The following is a 21108-nucleotide window of genomic DNA, read 5'->3' as shown; positions in this document are numbered from 1 at the left end:
CCATGAGGAAGGTTATCTGTCCCTAGAGCCATGAGGAAGGTTATCTGTCCTTAGAGCCATGATGAGGACATCTGCCCCTAGCCTACAGCCATGAGGAGGACATCTGTCCCTAGAGCCATGATGAGGACATCTGTCCCTAGCCTACAGCCATGATGAGGACATCTGTCCCTAGAGTCATGATGAGGACATCTGTCCCTAGAGTCATGAGGAGTTCATCTGTCCCTAGAGCCATGAGGATTTCATCTGTCCCTAGAGTCATGAGGAGTGCATCTGTCCCTAGAGTCATGAAGAGGGCATCTGTCCCTAGAGTCATGAGGAGTTCATCTGTCCCTAGAGTCATGAGGAGGTCATCTGTCCCTAGAGCCATGAGGAGGTCATCTGTCCCTAGAGTCATGAGGAGTTCATCTGTCTTTAGAGTCATGAGGAGTTCATCTGTCCCTAGAGCCATGAGGAGGTCATCTGTCCCTAGAGTCATGAGGAGTTCATCTGTCTTTAGAGTCATGAGGAGGTCATCTGTCCCTAGAGCCATGAGGAGGTCATCTGTCCCTAGAGTCATGAGGAGTGCATCTGTCCCTAGTCATGAGGAGTTCATCCTTCCCTAGAGCCATGAGGAGTTCATCTGTCCCTAGAGCCATGAGGAGTTCATCTGTCCCTAGAGTCATGAGGAGTTCATCTGTACCTAGAGCCATGAGGAGTTCATCTGTCCCTGAGTCATGAGGAGGTCATCTGTCCCTGAGTCATGAGGAGGTCATCTGTCCCTAGAGTCATGAGGAGTTCATCTGTACCTAGAGCCATGAGGAGTTCATCTGTCCCTGAGTCATGAGGAGGTCATCTGTCCCTAGAGTCATGAGGAGTTTATCTGTCCCTAGAGCCATGAGGAGGTCATCTGTCCCTAGAGCCATGAGGAGGTCATCTGTCCCTAGAGTCATGAGGAGTTAATCTGTCCCTAGAGTCATGAGGATGTCATCTGTCCCTAGAGTCATGAGGAGTACATCTGTCCCTAGAGTCATGAGGAGTTCATCTGTCCCTAGAGCCATGAGGAGTTCATCTGTCCCTAGAGCCATGAGGAGGTCATCTGTCCCTAGAGTCATGAGGAGTGCATCTGTCCCTAGAGTCATGAAGAGGTCATCTGTCCCTAGAGTCATGAGGAGGTCATCTGTCCCTAGAGTCATGAGGAGTTTATCTGTCCCTAGAGTCATGAGGAGTTCATCTGTCCCTAGAGTCATGAGGAGGTCATCTGTCCCTAGAGCCATGAGGAGGTCATCTGTCCCTAGAGCCATGAGGAGGTCATCTGTCCCTAGAGTCATGAGGAGTTCATCTGTCCCTAGAGTCATGAGGAGTTCATCTGTCCCTAGAGTCATGAGGAGGGCATCTGTCCCTAGAGCCATGAGGAGTTCATCTGTCCCTAGAGCCATGAGGAGTTCATCTGTCCCTAGAGCCATGAGGAGGTCATCTGTCCCTAGAGTCATGAGGAGTGCATCTGTCCCTAGAGTCATGAAGAGGTCATCTGTCCCTAGAGTCATGAGGAGTACATCTGTCCCTAGAGTCATGAGGAGTTAATCTGTCCCTAGAGTCATGAGGAGTTAATCTGTCCCTAGAGTCATGAGGAGGTCATCTGTCCCTAGAGCCATGAGGAGGTCATCTGTCCCTAGAGCCATGAGGAGGTCATCTGTCCCTAGAGTCATGAGGAGTTCATCTGTCCCTAGAGTCATGAGGAGTTCATCTGTCCCTAGAGTCATGAGGAGGGCATCTGTCCCTAGAGCCATGAGGAGTTCATCTGTCCCTAGAGCCATGAGGAGTTCATCTGTCCCTAGAGCCATGAGGAGGTCATCTGTCCCTAGAGTCATGAGGAAGGTTATCTGTCCCTAGAGCCATGAGGAGTTCATCTGTCCCTAGAGTCATGAGGAGGTCATCTGTCCCTAGAGTCATGAGGAGGTCATCTGTCCCTAGAGTCATGAGGAGGTCATCTGTCCCTAGAGTCATGAGGAGGTCATCTGTCCCTAGAGCCATGAGGAGTTTATCTGTCCCTAGAGTCATGAGGAGGTCATCTGTCCCTAGAGTCATGAGGAGATTCATCTGTCCCTAGAGCCATAAGGAGGTCATCTGTCCCTGAGTCATGAGGAGTTCATCTGTCCCTAGAGTCATGAGGAAGGTTATCTGTCCCCAGGGCCATGAGAAAGGTTATCTGTCCCTAGAGCCATGAGGAAGGTTATCTGTCCCCAGGGCCATGAGGAAGGTTATCTGTCCCTAGAGCCATGAGGAAGGTTATCTGTCCTTAGAGCCATGATGAGGACATCTGCCCCTAGCCTACAGCCATGAGGAGGACATCTGTCCCTAGAGCCATGATGAGGACATCTGTCCCTAGCCTACAGCCATGATGAGGACATCTGTCCCTAGAGTCATGATGAGGACATCTGTCCCTAGAGTCATGAGGAGTTCATCTGTCCCTAGAGCCATGAGGATTTCATCTGTCCCTAGAGTCATGAGGAGTGCATCTGTCCCTAGAGTCATGAAGAGGGCATCTGTCCCTAGAGTCATGAGGAGGTCATCTGTCCCTAGAGTCATGAGGAGGTCATCTGTCCCTAGAGCCATGAGGAGGTCATCTGTCCCTAGAGTCATGAGGAGTTCATCTGTCTTTAGAGTCATGAGGAGTTCATCTGTCCCTAGAGCCATGAGGAGGTCATCTGTCCCTAGAGTCATGAGGAGTTCATCTGTCTTTAGAGTCATGAGGAGGTCATCTGTCCCTAGAGCCATGAGGAGGTCATCTGTCCCTAGAGTCATGAGGAGTGCATCTGTCCCTAGTCATGAGGAGTTCATCCTTCCCTAGAGCCATGAGGAGTTCATCTGTCCCTAGAGCCATGAGGAGTTCATCTGTCCCTAGAGTCATGAGGAGTTCATCTGTACCTAGAGCCATGAGGAGTTCATCTGTCCCTGAGTCATGAGGAGGTCATCTGTCCCTAGAGTCATGAGGAGGGCATCTGTCCCTAGAGTCATGAGGAGTTCATCTGTACCTAGAGCCATGAGGAGTTCATCTGTCCCTGAGTCATGAGGAGGTCATCTGTCCCTAGAGTCATGAGGAGTTTATCTGTCCCTAGAGCCATGAGGAGGTCATCTGTCCCTAGAGCCATGAGGAGGTCATCTGTCCCTAGAGTCATGAGGAGTTAATCTGTCCCTAGAGTCATGAGGATGTCATCTGTCCCTAGAGTCATGAGGAGTACATCTGTCCCTAGAGTCATGAGGAGTTCATCTGTCCCTAGAGCCATGAGGAGTTCATCTGTCCCTAGAGCCATGAGGAGGTCATCTGTCCCTAGAGTCATGAGGAGTGCATCTGTCCCTAGAGTCATGAAGAGGTCATCTGTCCCTAGAGTCATGAGGAGGTCATCTGTCCCTAGAGTCATGAGGAGTTTATCTGTCCCTAGAGTCATGAGGAGGTCATCTGTCCCTAGAGTCATGAGGAGGTCATCTGTCCCTAGAGCCATGAGGAGGTCATCTGTCCCTAGAGCCATGAGGAGGTCATCTGTCCCTAGAGTCATGAGGAGTTCATCTGTCCCTAGAGTCATGAGGAGTTCATCTGTCCCTAGAGTCATGAGGAGGGCATCTGTCCCTAGAGCCATGAGGAGTTCATCTGTCCCTAGAGCCATGAGGAGTTCATCTGTCCCTAGAGCCATGAGGAGGTCATCTGTCCCTAGAGTCATGAGGAGTGCATCTGTCCCTAGAGTCATGAAGAGGTCATCTGTCCCTAGAGTCATGAGGAGTACATCTGTCCCTAGAGTCATGAGGAGTTAATCTGTCCCTAGAGTCATGAGGAGTTAATCTGTCCCTAGAGTCATGAGGAGTTCTTCTGTCCCTAGAGTCATGAGGAGGTCATCTGTCCCTAGAGTCATGAGGAGGTCATCTGTCCCTAGAGTCATGAGGAAGGTTATCTGTCCCTAGAGCCATGAGGAGTTCATCTGTCCCTAGAGTCATGAGGAGGTCATCTGTCCCTAGAGTCATGAGGAGGTCATCTGTCCCTAGAGTCATGAGGAGGTCATCTGTCCCTAGAGCCATGAGGAGTTTATCTGTCCCTAGAGTCATGAGGAGGTCATCTGTCCCTAGAGTCATGAGGAGTTCATCTGTCCCTAGAGCCATAAGGAGGTCATCTGTCCCTGAGTCATGAGGAGTTCATCTGTCCCTAGAGTCATGAGGAGCTCATCTGTCCCTGAGTCATGAGGAGGTCATCTGTCCCTAGAGTCATGAGGAGGTCATCTGTCCCTAGAGTCATGAGGAGGTCATCTGTCCCTAGAGCCATGAGGAGTTTATCTGTCCCTAGAGTCATGAGGAGTTCATCTGTCCCTAGAGTCATGAGGAGGTCATCTGTCCCTAGAGCCATAAGGAGTTCATCTGTCCCTGAGTCATGAGGAGGTCATCTGTCCCTAGAGTCATGAGGAGTTCATCTGTCCCTAGAGCCATGAGGAGGTTATCTGTCCCTAGAGCCATGAGGAGGTCATCTGTCCCTAGAGTCATGAGGAGGTCATCTGTCCCTAGAGTCATGAGGAAGGTTATCTGTCCCTAGAGCCATGAGGAGTTCATCTGTCCCTAGAGTCATGAGGAGGTCATCTGTCCCTAGAGTCATGAGGAGTTCATCTGTCCCTAGAGCCATGAGGAGGTCATCTGTCCCTAGAGTCATGAGGAGTGCATCTGTCCCTAGAGTCATGAAGAGGTCATCTGTCCCTAGAGTCATGAGGAGTACATCTGTCCCTAGAGTCATGAGGAGTTAATCTGTCCCTAGAGTCATGAGGAGTTAATCTGTCCCTAGAGTCATGAGGAGTTCTTCTGTCCCTAGAGTCATGAGGAGGTCATCTGTCCCTAGAGTCATGAGGAGGTCATCTGTCCCTAGAGTCATGAGGAAGGTTATCTGTCCCTAGAGCCATGAGGAGTTCATCTGTCCCTAGAGTCATGAGGAGGTCATCTGTCCCTAGAGTCATGAGGAGGTCATCTGTCCCTAGAGTCATGAGGAGGTCATCTGTCCCTAGAGCCATGAGGAGTTTATCTGTCCCTAGAGTCATGAGGAGGTCATCTGTCCCTAGAGTCATGAGGAGTTCATCTGTCCCTAGAGCCATAAGGAGGTCATCTGTCCCTGAGTCATGAGGAGTTCATCTGTCCCTAGAGTCATGAGGAGCTCATCTGTCCCTGAGTCATGAGGAGGTCATCTGTCCCTAGAGTCATGAGGAGGTCATCTGTCCCTAGAGTCATGAGGAGGTCATCTGTCCCTAGAGCCATGAGGAGTTTATCTGTCCCTAGAGTCATGAGGAGTTCATCTGTCCCTAGAGTCATGAGGAGGTCATCTGTCCCTAGAGCCATAAGGAGTTCATCTGTCCCTGAGTCATGAGGAGGTCATCTGTCCCTAGAGTCATGAGGAGTTCATCTGTCCCTAGAGCCATGAGGAGGTTATCTGTCCCTAGAGCCATGAGGAGGTCATCTGTCCCTAGAGTCATGAGGAGGTCATCTGTCCCTAGAGTCATGAGGAAGGTTATCTGTCCCTAGAGCCATGAGGAGTTCATCTGTCCCTAGAGTCATGAGGAGGTCATCTGTCCCTAGAGTCATGAGGAGGTCATCTGTCCCTAGAGTCATGAGGAGGTCATCTGTCCCTAGAGTCATGAGGAGGTCATCTGTCCCTAGAGCCATGAGGAGTTTATCTGTCCCTAGAGTCATGAGGAGGTCATCTGTCCCTAGAGTCATGAGGAGATTCATCTGTCCCTAGAGCCATAAGGAGGTCATCTGTCCCTGAGTCATGAGGAGTTCATCTGTCCCTAGAGTCATGAGGAAGGTTATCTGTCCCCAGGGCCATGAGAAAGGTTATCTGTCCCTAGAGCCATGAGGAAGGTTATCTGTCCCCAGGGCCATGAGGAAGGTTATCTGTCCCTAGAGCCATGAGGAAGGTTATCTGTCCTTAGAGCCATGATGAGGACATCTGCCCCTAGCCTACAGCCATGAGGAGGACATCTGTCCCTAGAGCCATGATGAGGACATCTGTCCCTAGCCTACAGCCATGATGAGGACATCTGTCCCTAGAGTCATGATGAGGACATCTGTCCCTAGAGTCATGAGGAGGTCATCTGTCCCTAGAGCCATGAGGATTTCATCTGTCCCTAGAGTCATGAGGAGTTCATCTGTCCCTAGAGTCATGAGGAGGTCATCTGTCCCTAGAGCCATGAGGAGGTCATCTGTCCCTAGAGTCATGAGGAGTTCATCTGTCTTTAGAGTCATGAGGAGTTCATCTGTCCCTAGAGCCATGAGGAGGTCATCTGTCCCTAGAGTCATGAGGAGTTCATCTGTCTTTAGAGTCATGAGGAGGTCATCTGTCCCTAGAGCCATGAGGAGGTCATCTGTCCCTAGAGTCATGAGGAGTGCATCTGTCCCTAGTCATGAGGAGTTCATCCTTCCCTAGAGCCATGAGGAGTTCATCTGTCCCTAGAGCCATGAGGAGTTAATCTGTCCCTAGAGTCATGAGGAGTTCATCTGTACCTAGAGCCATGAGGAGTTCATCTGTCCCTGAGTCATGAGGAGGTCATCTGTCCCTAGAGCCATGAGGAGGTCATCTGTCCCTAGAGTCATGAGGAGTTAATCTGTCCCTAGAGCCATGAGGATGGCATCTGTCCCTAGAGTCATGAGGAGTACATCTGTCCCTAGAGTCATGAGGAGTTCATCTGTCCCTAGAGCCATGAGGAGTTATCTGTCCCTAGAGCCATGAGGAGGTCATCTGTCCCTAGAGTCATGAGGAGTGCATCTGTCCCTAGAGTCATGAAGAGGTCATCTGTCCCTAGAGTCATGAGGAGGTCATCTGTCCCTAGAGTCATGAGGAGGTCATCTGTCCCTAGAGTCATGAGGAGGTCATCTGTCCCTAGAGTCATGAGGAGGTCATCTGTCCCTAGAGCCATGAGGAGGTAATCTGTCCCTAGAGCCATGAGGAGGTCATCTGTCCCTAGAGTCATGAGGAGGTCATCTGTCCCTAGAGTCATGAGGAGTTCATCTGTCCCTAGAGCCATGAGGAGGGCATCTGTCCCTAGAGTCATGAGGAGTTCATCTGTCCATAGAGCCATGAGGAGTTCATCTGTCCCTAGAGCCATGAGGAGGTCATCTGTCCCTAGAGTCATGAGGAGTGCATCTGTCCCTAGAGTCATGAAGAGGTCATCTGTCCCTAGAGTCATGAGGAGTACATCTGTCCCTAGAGTCATGAGGAGTTAATCTGTCCCTAGAGTCATGAGGAGTTTATCTGTCCCTAGAGTCATGAGGAGGTCATCTGTCCCTAGAGCCATGAGGAGGTCATCTGTCCCTAGAGCCATGAGGAGGTCATCTGTCCCTAGAGTCATGAGGAGTTCATCTGTCCCTAGAGTCATGAGGAGGTCATCTGTCCCTAGAGCCATGAGGAGGTCATCTGTCCCTAGAGCCATGAGGAGGTCATCTGTCCCTAGAGCCATGAGGAGGACATCTGTCCCTAGAGCCATGAGGAAGGTTATCTGTCCCTAGAGCCATGAGGAAGGTTATCTGTCCCTAGAGCCATGAGGAAGGTTATCTGTCCCTAGAGCCATGAGGAAGGTTATCTGTCCCTAGAGCCATGAGGAAGGTTATCTGTCCCCAGGGCCATGAGGAAGGTTATCTGTCCCCAGGGCCATGAGGAAGGTTATCTGTCCCTAGAGCCATGAGAAAGGTTATCTGTCCCTAGAGCCATGAGGAAGGTTATCTGTCCCCAGGGCCATGAGGAAGGTTATCTGTCCCTAGAGCCATGAGGAAGGTTATCTGTCCTTTGAGCCATGATGAGGACATCTGCCCCTAGCCTACAGCCATGAGGAGGACATCTGTCCCTAGAGCCATGATGAGGACATCTGTCCCTAGCCTACAGCCATGATGAGGACATCTGTCCCTAGAGTCATGATGAGGACATCTGTCCCTAGAGCCATGAGGAGGTTATCTGTCCCTAGAGCCATGAGGAGGTCATCTGTCCCTAGAGCCATGAGGAGGTCATCTGTCCCTAGAGTCATGAGGAGTTAATCTGTCCCTAGAGTCATGAGGATGTCATCTGTCCCTAGAGTCATGAGGAGACCATCTGTCCCTAGAGTCATGAGGAGTTCATCTGTCCCTAGAGCCATGAGGAGTTCATCTGTCCCTAGAGCCATGAGGAGGTCATCTGTCCCTAGAGTCATGAGGAGTGCATCTGTCCCTAGAGTCATGAAGAGGGCATCTGTCCCTAGAGTCATGAGGAGGTCATCTGTCCCTAGAGTCATGAGGAGTTCATCTGTCCCTAGAGTCATGAGGAGGTCATCTGTCCCTAGAGTCATGAGGAGGTCATCTGTCCCTAGAGTCATGAGGAAGGTTATCTGTCCCTAGAGCCATGAGGAGTTCATCTGTCCCTAGAGTCATGAGGAGGTCATCTGTCCCTAGAGTCATGAGGAGGTCATCTGTCCCTAGAGTCATGAGGAGTTTATCTGTCCCTAGAGCCATGAGGAGTTTATCTGTCCCTAGAGTCATGAGGAGGTCATCTGTCCCTAGAGTCATGAGGAGTTCATCTGTCCCTAGAGCCATAAGGAGGTCATCTGTCCCTGAGTCATGAGGAGTTCATCTGTCCCTAGAGTCATGAGGAGCTCATCTGTCCCTGAGTCATGAGGAGGTCATCTGTCCCTAGAGTCATGAGGAGGTCATCTGTCCCTAGAGTCATGAGGAGTTCATCTGTCCCTAGAGCCATGAGGAGTTCATCTGTCCCTAGAGTCATGAGGAGGTCATCTGTCCCTAGAGCCATAAGGAGGTCATCTGTCCCTGAGTCATGAGGAGGTCATCTGTCCCTAGAGTCATGAGGAGTTCATCTGTCCCTAGAGCCATGAGGAGGTTATCTGTCCCTAGAGCCATGAGGAGGTCATCTGTCCCTAGAGTCATGAGGAGGTCATCTGTCCCTAGAGTCATGAGGAGGTCATCTGTCCCTAGAGTCATGAGGAGTTCATCTGTCCCTAGAGCCATAAGGAGGTCATCTGTCCCTGAGTCATGAGGAGTTCATCTGTCCCTAGAGTCATGAGGAGCTCATCTGTCCCTGAGTCATGAGGAGGTCATCTGTCCCTAGAGTCATGAGGAGGTCATCTGTCCCTAGAGCCATGAGGAGTGCATCTGTCCCTAGAGCCATGAGGAGGTAATCTGTCCCTAGAGTCATGAGGAAGGTTATCTGTCCCTAGAGCCATGAGGAGTTCATCTGTCCCTAGAGTCATGAGGAGTTCATCTGTCCCTAGAGTCATGAGGAGATCATCTGTCCCTAGCTATATATGCAGCAGTGTCCTCCATTGTCCGGGGGCCTGGTGTGTGTGTCTCAGATAGCATTTCATTTGGCTGTAAGTATTTTATGTTGGTGTACTGCAGTCCCTAGTGTATTATTCCCATGCCTTCTTCTGCATAACATAGAGACATGACTCACTATGATGGGTACAATGAATTTGCATAGTGAAGCTCTTTCAATACCACTTTATATCATTTGAAAATGATGCAAGTACCCCCTCTAGTGGTCAGTGATCCTTAGTACAGGAGCTGATTCATTGACTTCAAAGCCAGCTGTTCACAGTCACAAATGGCCAAATCCTAAATTGAGAATGAATTGGTAATGAAATAGGCCATAGACCCCTCAAGATCCTTTTGTGGTTCCTCCATAATCTCTAACAACTGTTGTTGTCATGGTATCGTAAGTGTTGTGCATTTTTGTGCAGAATCTATTTACTATAGAGAGCAATAGACACGAACTCTGCCATCAAATCAAATCAAATTTATTTATATAGCCCTTCGTAAATCAGCTGATATCTCAAAGTGCTGTACAGAAACCCAGCCTAAAACCCCAAACAGCAAGCAATGCATGTGAAAGAAGCACAGTGGCTAGGAAAAACTCCCTAGGAAAAACTCCCTAGAAAGGCCAAAGACCTAGGAAGAAACCTAGAGAGGAACCAGGCTATGAGGGGTGGCCAGTCCTCTTCTGGCTGTGCAGGGTGGATATTATAACAGAACATGGTCAAGATGTTAAAATGTTCATAAATGACCAGCATGGTCAAATAATAATAATCATAGTAGTTGTCAAGGGTGCAACAAGCACGTCCGGTGAACAGGTCAGGGTTCCATAGCCGCAGGCAGAACAGTTGAAACTGGAGCAGCAGCACGGCCAGGCGGACTGGGGACAGCAAGGAGTCATCATACCAGGTAGTCCTGAGGCATGGTCCTAGGGCTCAGGTCCTCCAAGAGAAAGACAGAAAGAGAGAAAGAGAGAATTAGAGAGAGCATATTTAAATTCACACAGGACACCGGATAAGACAAGAGAAATACTCCAGATGTAACAGACTGACCCTAGCCCCCCGACACATAAACTACTGCAGCATAAATACTGGAGGCTGAGACAGGAGGGATCAGAAGACACTGTGGCCCCATCCGATGATACCCCCGGACAGGGCCAAACAGGCAGGATATAACCCCACCCACTTTGCCAAAGCACAGCCCCCACACCACTAGAGGGATGTCTCCAACCACCAACTTACCGTCCTAAGACAAGTCCGAGTATAGCCCACAACGATCTCCGCCATGGCACAACCCAAGGGGGGGCGCCAACCCAGACAGGAAGACCACGTCAGTGACTCAACCCACTCAAGTGACGCACCCCTCCCATGGACGGCATGGAAGAACACCAGTAAGCCAGTGACTCAGCCCCTGTAAAAGGGTTAGAGGCAGAGAATCCCAGTGGAAAGAGGGGAACCGGCAAGGCAGAGACAGCAAGGGCGGTTCGTTGCTCCAGCCTTTCCGTTCACCTTCACACTCCTGGGCCAGACTATACTTAATCATAGGACCTACTGAAGAGATAAGTCTTCAGTAAAGGTTGAGACTGAGTCTGCGTCTCTCACATTGGTAGGCAGACCATTCCATAAAAATGGAGCTCTATAGGAGAAAGCCCTACCTCCAGCCGTTTGCTTAGAAATTCTACGGACAATTAGGAGGCCTGCGTCTTGTGACCGTAGCGTACGTGTAGGTATGTACGGCAGGACCAAATGGCTTGTTAGCCAAAGCCTATGAGGAAATGCATGTTTTTTTTAATGTGTTTTGGATGAACGCCGGAAATAAGGTCTGTGGTAAACACAGGCTTAGGAGGTCTTATAGCTTCTGTTCTATGAGATAATCTTCATCAGATTACATACATTCTGGTGAATTTTTAAGCATTTACAGTACCTTCGGAACGTATTCAGACCCTCTTGACTTTTTCCACATTTTGTTACGATACAGCCTTATTCTAAAATTGATTAAATTGTGTTTTTCCCCTTATCACTCTACACACAATACACCATAGTAACAAAGAAAAAACGGTTTATTTTTTATACATTCTTGCTAATTGATATAAAAAAACGGAAATATCACATTTACATAAGTATTCAGACCCTTTACTCAGTACTTTGTTCAAGCACCTTTGGCAACAATTACAGCCTCGAGTCTTCTTGGGTATGACGCTACAAGCTTGGCACACCTGTATTTGGGGAGTTTCTCAGACTCTTCTCTGCAGATCCTCTCAAGCTCTGTCAGGTTGAATGGGGAGCGTTGCTGCACAGATGTTCGACCGGGTTCAAGTCCGGGCTCTGGCTGGGCCACTCAAGGACATTCAGGGTCATTGTCCTGTTGGAAGGTGAACCTTCACCCCAGTCTGAGGTCCTGAGCGCTCTGGAGCAGGTTTTCATCAAGGATTTCTCTGTACTTTGCTCCGTTCATCGTTGCCTCGATCCTGATTAGTCTCCCAGTCCCTGCCGCTGAATAACATCCCCACAGCATGATGTTGCCACTACCATGCTTCACCATGGGGCTGGAGCCAGGTTTTCTCCAGACGTGACGCTTAGCATTCAGGCCAAAGAGTTTAATCTTGATTTCATCAGACCAGAGAATCTTGTTTCTCATGGTCTGAGAGTCTTTAGGTGCCTTTTGGCAAACTCCAAGCGGGCTGTCATGTGCCTTTTACTGAGGAGTGACTTCCGCCTGGCCACTCTACCATAAAGGCCTGATTGGTGGAATGCTGCAGAGATGGTTGTCCTTCTGGAGGGTTATCCCATCTCCACAGAGGAACTCTGGAGCTCTGTCAGAGTGACCATTGGGTTCTTGGTCACCTCCTTGACCAAGACCCTTCTCCCCCAATTGCTCAATTTGGCCGGGCAGCCAGCTCTACGAAGAGTCTTGGTGGTTCCAAACGTCTTTCATTTAAGAATTATGGAGGCCACTGTGTTCTTGGGGACCTTCAATGCTGCAGAAAGGGTCTGAATACTTATGTAAATAAGGTATTTCTGTTTTTTGTTTTAAATAAATTTGCAAAACTTTCTAAAAACCTGTTTTCGCTTTGTCATTATTGAGTATTGTGTGTAGATTGATGAGGAAATTGTTTTATTTAATCCATTTTAGAATAAGGCTGTAACGTAACAAAATGTGAAAAAAGTAAAGGGGTTTGAATACTTTCCGAATGCACTGTATGTAATCAAGTACATAAAACACATAAAGGCCATGTTAACTGACTGGTATTATCTCATAGAACAAAACGTATCTGATCTCATAAGCTTTTGTTTACCACAGCCCTTATTTTCAGCGTTTATCCCAAAACCCCATTCTTTCCCCATTCATTTTTCCCCAATAGGAATGGATGAACGAACCAGAAGTAAGTCATTTCCTGATTTTTAGAACTACAAGCTGGCGAGCTCTATAGAGACAGACAGGACTCTCATAACTTCATCAGTCATGGGCTGGAGTATAGAGAACACATCATTTGAGTATGCGGTTGGGTCAATTAAATATGCAGCACCCACAATAAGGTGTCTGCAATGACTAAGTAAACAGACCAGACTCCATTTGTGTCCATGGAGTCTAATAACATTCATTAGTTAGTAAGATGCCTGTAGGCCTAGTTGTTAAAATGGGCTTTGTGGTGTTTCTGGGAAAACAAGGTTTTCTGATTTATGAGGAGCACACAACATTTCTACACGTCAAAAAAAAAGCTTGCGGGGTTCAGGCTGGAATACTCTGCCCCCCTACCTCCCTCCTCTGTGCCCCTAAGGTTCCCTATGTTCCTATGTTCCCTGGCTGTACCCTCACCAGGCTCTCCTTTTTCTGCCTCCCCAGGTGGAACAGGTTCTATATTTGTAAACATTAGAGGGTGGGAGTGCTCCGGAACAGCTGTTTCAACTAGGTTCCTCTAAAGTACTGGAGGCTGGTGAGGGGAGGACAGGCTTATAATAATGTCTGGAATGGAGTGAATGGAATGGTATCAAACACATGGAAACCATGCGTTTGATGTGTTTGATACCATTCTATTTACTTCGTTGCAGCATTACTATAAGCCCGTCCTCCCAGTTTAAGGTGCCACCAGCCACCTGTGTTCTAAACACATTGGTTTTCTGAGGCGAGTCAGTGGTAGGGGTATAAACAGCTTCTATATGTGGCAACAGGGAAGCCTGGCCAGAAGCGCTGACCTTGCGGTTTTCTGACTTTGCGGTTTTCACGTGTGTGATAGAGAGCTCTTGAACTCAATTCAGTCTCCCCGTTTTGTTGTAGAGGTGTTTTCTACTGTCTCTTAATGTTTATGAGCCTAACTGAACTTTTTATTATGTTCTCTTATTTCATAATCACATTATTTAAGAGAGAGGTACTTAAAAATTGCACTGTTGGTTAGGGACTGTAAGTAAACATTTCACTGTAAGGTTTACACCTGTTGTATTCGGTGCACGTGACGAATAAACGTTGATTTGATTTGTCTTCAAAAAGTCACATTTCAAATTTTTGATCAACTCATTGACATTATCTGTAATGCTATTGGTAAATCAAGGGAGCGTGTTACCTGTTGACTACTGAAATACAATCTTGAAATCTTGAAAGAATCTTGAAAGACACTTATGTAAGAAGAGTTTATTTTTGTATTTGGCCTTTAGTCCCAGCCTAGGCAATGTCTCTTTGAATAGTGCCAGTGCAGTGGAGTCATGTGGTAATATCCTGACATGAGATATTATGGGTAACTCAGACTTGAATGTAACCCCTGTTGTTGTGGACATGAGTTATGTGAGGCAAGCCCTCCCGTAGATCACGATCCTTGCTATCTGGGATCCTTGGAACGTCCCTACCCTATTTAAAGTAAAAAATAGTTAAGGTAAGGGTTAAGGTTACAGTCTTAGAAAAAAGGGTTCCAAAAGGGTTCTTCAGCTGTGCCCATAGGATAAGCCAGTCTTCCCTGTGGCTCAGTTGGTAGAGCATGGTGTTTGCAATGCCAGCATGGTGTGTGCAACGCCAGGGTTGTGGGTTCGATTCCCACGGGGGGCCAGTACAAAAAAAAAAAATGCATGAAATGAAATGTATGCATTCACTACTGTAAGTTGCTCTGGATAAGAGCGTCTGCTAAATGACTAAAATGTAAAAAATAACCAACCCTCTGTGGAAAGGGCTCTACCTGGAACCAAAAGCGTTCTACCTGGAACCAAAAAGGGTTCTCCTATGGGGCCAGCCAAAGAACCCTTTTGGAACCTTTTTTTTTCTCAGAGTGTAACCTTAACCCTTACCTTAACCATTTTCAACTTTAGATAGCACCTTTTTTTCTAAGAGTGTAGGGTTAGGGTTAGGTAAGGGTTAGGGTTAAGGTTAGGGTTAGGGTAAGGGTTAAGCTTAGGGTTTAGGGTAGATCACCAGGTGCCAAATGTCATTGCAGGGGAAAAAAGCTGAGATCGGTGGCAGCTCAGCGCTGTAGTAAAGCATTTCTGTTTGATTGTTAGACCTCGTGCTTGGCTCTGAGAATGTAGTCAGGAACCTGGAGCATCCCAAATACAAGGCCATGACATTTACAGCTACACGATCACAACACTGCTGCACAAATATGGAGCTGTATAGCAGCTGTACTAGTGTAGTCAACCAACAGTTCAATAGAAGTTTAATAGAAAATACGGCAGTGGCTAAATTCAATTCAAGCTACAATTATGAGTACATGGTGGGATTCAAATAGTTTGAGATCATCAGAAGTCGACAACATCAAAGGCTGCACGATTGACCAACACGTGCATTACTTAAAATACAAGATACAAGGTAGCCTAAATGAACGAAACACAATGTGACAAGGATAACACCGTGTTGTACTGACCCAGGCTTGAGTTGTCAGGTCCGCAGATCAAGGGGACGTAATCGGGTCAAATTGCTGCATTGTACGTTCACACCTGGCAGCCGGCTTCAATAAGGATGATTTTTTGTCATCTCTGCCCATGTGGTCGCAGTATTGTGAACCAGGTGGGGGTCAAACCCCTATGGGTCAGTCTTAGTTGTGCATTGACCCCTGAGGTGAGTGGCCTCATCCAGCCACAGGTTCAGACTTAGCGTATATTTTGACAGCTGCCACGGCAGCAATAGTGTAGTGGACATGTCAGAATGGAGGAATGCGACTGTTGTGATCACACTTTTCAGCAGCAGGTCAGGTATTTTGAGGGGCAAGGGGGCAGTAGCCTAGATAAATTCAATTGGATAGGAAGGATTTTTTTCAACATTTTTTTTTAAAGAATTCGTGTCTCATAAAAGGACATTGTGTGGCTTTAGTATCCATATGATGAAATGTTGTGGTTTGAAGACATGTCTTTTCTAGTACCCGGAAAGGATTGTAGGCTATGTGGCGTTGTCTAAAGGGTCGTACACTTACATTAGAAAGTCACCAGTCTTAAGTCAGTAGGCTTCAAGTGCCCCATAAGGGCAGTGAAAAAATATCCATATGGTTTGAGAGTCTAGAATTCAATCTTGTGTCTACATTCACTGTCCTGATTTAAGAGAAGATCACTGTTAACCTAAACCTCGTCACAGCTTTATCAAAGTCATGGGCTACCCTGGGACAGAAGAATGGGACTGACTGACGACGTTGTGGAGAATCACCACACCACTGAGGCCTCTGTCAGTCCTGTCCACTGAAGAGATCATTCAGCATAGCTTCTGTCAGCAGCCCACCAATTACATCATGTGACACCCCATCCGTAAAATTTTACCTCTTAAGGCCTCGAGAGAGTTGAGTAGCAGAATGGACTCCACAACAAGTCAGGTGGCCACATTTGGGGGGGGGGTAAAAACCGTTACTATAGAAACAGAAAACAAAAACACTAGAATTCACACAGATTTGAAATACGACACATTCTATTGGAACTATAAAAATACAATTTACATGAGTTGAGCATTTAATTAGACATTGACGAGATATTTGGTCCTGTAAAAGTTTGAAATGATTGTGTGGCCTTCAGTAAGGCCTTAATACTGTCTACACAGCCTCAGTTGAAAGTAGACCTATAAACCCTGAACCTATTGTTCGGCATAAAGGGTAGTGTTTCAATAGTGGGTCACCATTCCAATGAGCGGTCAGCCCATATGCGTTTGGTAACATGACATTGGCCTCAGTAACGGCTTACATCTGGCAAGGCACCCAACACGTGTTGAGATGCAAGACTTTTTCCATTTCTGATTCCAATAGCTCCTAAAAAGCCAGTGGCACCTGTTGTGTGAAGAATGAGGGCCAACCCAGGTTGATGTGTTGGTGTGTGGATGGTGTGATTCATCCCTCGATGCAGTCGTTTGCCCCCTCCCAGTCCCACATCATGTTCCTCTCTTATTGGCTGGTGTCAGGTTCTACGCACTGCCAGGGAGTGCGAAGGTGTCATCACTTTCCTAGAAGTTTGTCACAGACGTGGCTAGTAGCCAGTAACCACTCCCCTCTTCCCCTGTCTCTTGGGACTCACTTCCCACCAGCATAATGTGATACAGTGGGTGTGTGTTGAGGTTATACTACTAAAACGACATGGGTCCTCCCTGTTTTGTTCACTTCAAACTCACATTGAATGAAGATAGGAGATAATTCCCAGCATAAAATGGGACAGTTGAAGTCGACACTTAGTCACATTCCCAACAGATCCTGGGGATCACTCAGGAGCTCAGATGTCTGTTCACTGCAGGGAAACAACCTGATAGCCCTTGTTCACAGGATATTTTCAGGCCTTCTTTCAGGCATGTATGTCTGGTAGATTTTCCATACAACCACACAATATTATTATACACTATTAGAAAAAATGGTTCCGAAAGGGTTCTTCGGCTGTCCCCATAGGAGTTCCAGGTAGAACCCTTTTGGATTCCATGCAGAACTCTCTGTGAAAAGGGTTCTACATGGAACCCAAAAGGGTTTTACCTGGAACCAAATAGGGTTATTCAAAGGGAACTCCTATGTGGACAGCCAAATAACCATTTTAGGTTCTAGATAGCACCTTTTTTTTACTAAGAGTGTAGGAGTGAATAATTGATTATTCACTCATTCACCAATTAGCTGAATTGAAGACCATCCTTCATGATTGTAGTTAACAACCAATTTGGTTCAAACTAATCAGGAAATCAGGAAAATGACTCTCTCCACTTCAGCTTAGTGTGGGACCAAATCCTGTCCATAATGGTTTTCTATGGAGATGTGATCAGCAGCTGAAGTTTATCAGTGAGGTGTAAGGCCTTGCAGATGATGGAGGCGCAGTTTGGCAGCAGGGCAAAGGTGTGAGAGCTGTGGTAACTGGGTGAACCTCAAGCAATGTCCACGTGCTAAAAATACCAGTGGGATCAGCCAGGCAGTATTAGTAGTCACTGGTACTTGGAGCTGAGAGCATTTGGCTTTTTGTTTTGGCACGGACACACACCTTAGTTGCTCGCTGTCCTGCAGTCTGGTTTCAAGGCTTTAGTCTCTTCTTAACTTGTGGTCTAAGAAGGCGTACTGTAAAGTTCATTGCCCGTCTGCAGAGCATCCGTTTTTTCAGTGTTGGAGTCAACTTTCTTGGATTCAACTATTAGAGGGATACCTCTACCAGAAGTCTATGTCTGTTTATTTCCTTTGTTTTGTTTGCAATACTCCTGGTTGTTACTTCAAAGTACGGATGTCTACCTTGAGGGTTGTAATTGTTGGACTCTGAACTCAACACCCAGAGGACTGAGGAAGCCTAGACAGACTGAGATACATACAGACAGAATCTGAAGACCTGGCCAATTCACCAATCTTCCACACACAGATAAAGTTATATTCGAACCCTCGAAATGTGAACTGGAAATGGCACCTTAACTCCACATTCGAGAAAGAACTCTTACAGATGCTGTGTAGAACGTGTTCGTGAAGCAACATATCAACAACTTTGTCCTGATTTCTTTCTATTTACCATATTATTGACTTTTGTCAGATAATCAGGGGTCCAATTCATTGTTTTTCAGTACTTTACTTGGTCAGACCAAAGTGAGGACAGGATGCGTGAGTTGATGATACCTATCCCAGTGCGGAAAGAGAGGGAGCGCCAGAACAGTCTCCCAGCTCCATCCCCGCCACTGTCATTCCCAATCACATCCTACTCCATCCAGACTTCTAAGAAGTTTCCCTTTTTCCACTTCAAAAAATTCAGATACGAAGCGGAGAACGCCTTCTTCTGTAACCTGAAGCTGGTGGACTTCAACATCATTGACACGTTGGGGGTCGGAGGTTTTGGACGCGTGGAGCTGGTAGGATGTTTAAATAAAGTATGTATGTCTATAATGTCTCTCTCTGTCTCTCTCCCTCTCTTTCTCCCTTTCTCTCTTTGTACGCTGTTACACTTCCAATGTCTTGTCCTACAGTATCGACTGGGTAGACTGGATAGACACGGTTGCTCATGGATGATAGTTACTTTTTCCACGATGGTAAAACTGCTAGGATGTTCTCAAGGGTAAACACGATTACTGCCATTGATTTCATTTAAAGGGAATGTTATTCGGTGCAGACACCTTGTTGAATCTATCGAAGGCCTGATTTGTGGAGCTCTACATTTCCAGACCGTGCTTGAGGCACATGTCCTATTTCATTTTAAATAATAAATAAAGAGAGAAGTTTGAACGTAATTGAGTGACATCAGATAGGATAGGAAGGACCAGCGGGTCTTCTTGTTCTGTAATGGAGCAGTCTCAGCCAGCTCAGGTCCAGAATGTCTATTCAAAGTAACTTTCCACTATAAGGGCAGAATAGGTAATGGAGCCCTGCCTTGTGACCCACGCAGGAGGGCATTTATTGGGATGACTCATGTACTGGAGGCAGCTCTGCTGGGTAGTCACTAGCTGGCACAGCCACAAAGTCAAAAAATCTGATTTTAAACCCAACTCTAACCTTACCCTTAACTACAGGGTTAACCTTATGCCTAACCCTAACCTTAAATTAAGACCAAAAAGCAAAATGTTATTTTCATGCATTTTTACGATATAGACAATTTTGACTTTGCAGCTGGCCCTTTAGTGGAAATCGCTCAGCTCTGTCTCCAGAACAGGATTCATCCCAATAAACGTCAATCTGCATGACCCACAGTATCACATAGCATATGAGTTCTCAGAAACATTCCAACTTCAGTCTGCTTGAATATGTAGTATAGGCATAATATATTTGTAACGTTTACTACCACCAAATGTAGGCCAAGACATCAATTATGTCTAGTTTTAACATTGATTGGCTTATAATTAAGCAATAAGGCCCAAGGAGGTGTGGTATATGGCCAATATACCACGGCTGTCAGACAATCAGCAATCAGGGCTCGAACCACCAGGTTTATAATTACACACAAAAAATACACACGATTTATATTTTGAATGAATATTCATATATTATGAATGCAATGCACAATCATAATTTTGTTAGTAAAAATGTATATAAACTTAAACAGCTGACACAGCCACAAAGTCATAAAATCTGATTTTAAACCATACACATGAAAGCATGTAAACAGACAGAGAAAAGTTGAGAGGGAGAGATCAGGTGAGCACTAGCATGGCACAATGTGGACCAGCGGGGTCTCAGAGAGTTAAGGCAAAGGAAAATCCCAGCTTTTCCTAAAGAGGAATCCCCTGCACTGCCCTATTTTCGGCAATGCGGCAACCGCAGTAAAATCAAGTGGCCTTTCTCCTGCCCCCAGGCATCGTGTTCACTGCCCTGGGATTGAATGACAGCCCGGGTATTGAATGACCCCGGACATGTAGGTGCTCCCTGAGATACGCAATGTGAAGAATGTCTGTTCCCAGTCAAATTATTTCCAAGTCGTCAGGCGTCACGAATAGACCCATGACACATCTGCTATTACTGGGCCCCTATAGAACAAGTGTTAAAATGGCTGGACTAAGACTTGCTCTTCACAGCCAGGACTTGTTTACAACTCAGATGTTGTTCAATTTGCTTTTAGTGGTCGTTGATCTTGAGATGCTCAATACCTTGCATTGTCTGTGTCCTTCTACAGGTGCAGCTCAAAAGTGATGAGATCAAAACCTTTGCGATGAAGATCCTGAAGAAGAGGCACATCGTGGACACGCGGCAACAGGAGCACATCCGCTCCGAGAAGCAGATCATGCAGGAGGCCCACTCGGACTTCATCGTCAGGTCACTATAGATACAGTCAGATACTAACTAGATGTAGAAAGGTTGCGCAATCTCAGCCAGGTATCTATTCTGATATCTTTACCCATAGACTGCTTCATTATCAGTGGTGGGAAAAGTACTCAATTGTTATACTTGGGTAAAAGTAAAGATACCTTAATAGAAAATTACTAAAGTGAAAGTCACCTAGTAAAATACTACTTGAGTAAAAGTATAAAAGTATTTGGTTTTAAATATGCTTAAGTATCAAAAGTAAATGGAATTGCTAAAATGTGCTTAAGTATCAAAAGTAAAAGTATAAATAATTTCAAATTCCTTATATTAAGCAAACCAGATGGCCCAATTTTGTATACATTTTTTATTGACAGCTAGCCAGGGGCACTCTCCAACAGTCAGACATAATTTACAAACAAAGCATTTGTGTTTAGTAAGTCCGCCAGATCATAGGCAGTAGAGATGAGCAGGGATGTTCTCTTGATACGTGTGTGAATTGGACCGTTTTCCTGTCCTGCTAAACATTCAAAATGTAAAGAGAACTTTTGGGTGTCAGGAAAATGTATGGAATAAAAAGTACATGCAGTGAAGTAAAACTAAAAGTTGCCAAAAATATAAATAGTAAAGTACAGATACCCCCAAAAATACTTAAGTAGTACTTTAAAGTATGTTACTTAGTACTTTACACC

General features: G+C 46.5%; 1 protein-coding gene across 4 annotated transcripts in view; it reads left to right on the top strand.

The window, feature by feature from the left end:
- LOC106578950 (cGMP-dependent protein kinase 1) overlaps positions 1 to 21108 on the top strand; it is a 236517-nt gene that overhangs the window by 212454 nt on the left and 2955 nt on the right. For 2 of the 4 annotated variants that reach the window (XM_045702415.2, XM_045702413.2), the window contains exons 10-11: positions 18441 to 18537; positions 20289 to 20428. In XM_045702415.2, coding sequence (XP_045558371.1) covers positions 18441 to 18537; positions 20289 to 20428 — 237 coding nt within the window. Of the gene's footprint in view, positions 1 to 18440; positions 18556 to 20288; positions 20429 to 21108 lie in introns of all 4 variants that reach the window. The other 2 variants (XM_045702414.2, XM_045702412.2) reach the window with 1 other exon arrangement.

Source organism: Salmo salar, chromosome 19 (genome assembly GCF_965601325.2).
Source record: "Salmo salar chromosome 19, fSalSal1, whole genome shotgun sequence".
NCBI lineage: Eukaryota > Metazoa > Chordata > Actinopteri > Salmoniformes > Salmonidae > Salmo > Salmo salar.
The sequence above is the reverse complement of the archived record's forward strand: the minus strand, read 5'-3'. Positions and strand labels throughout refer to the sequence as shown.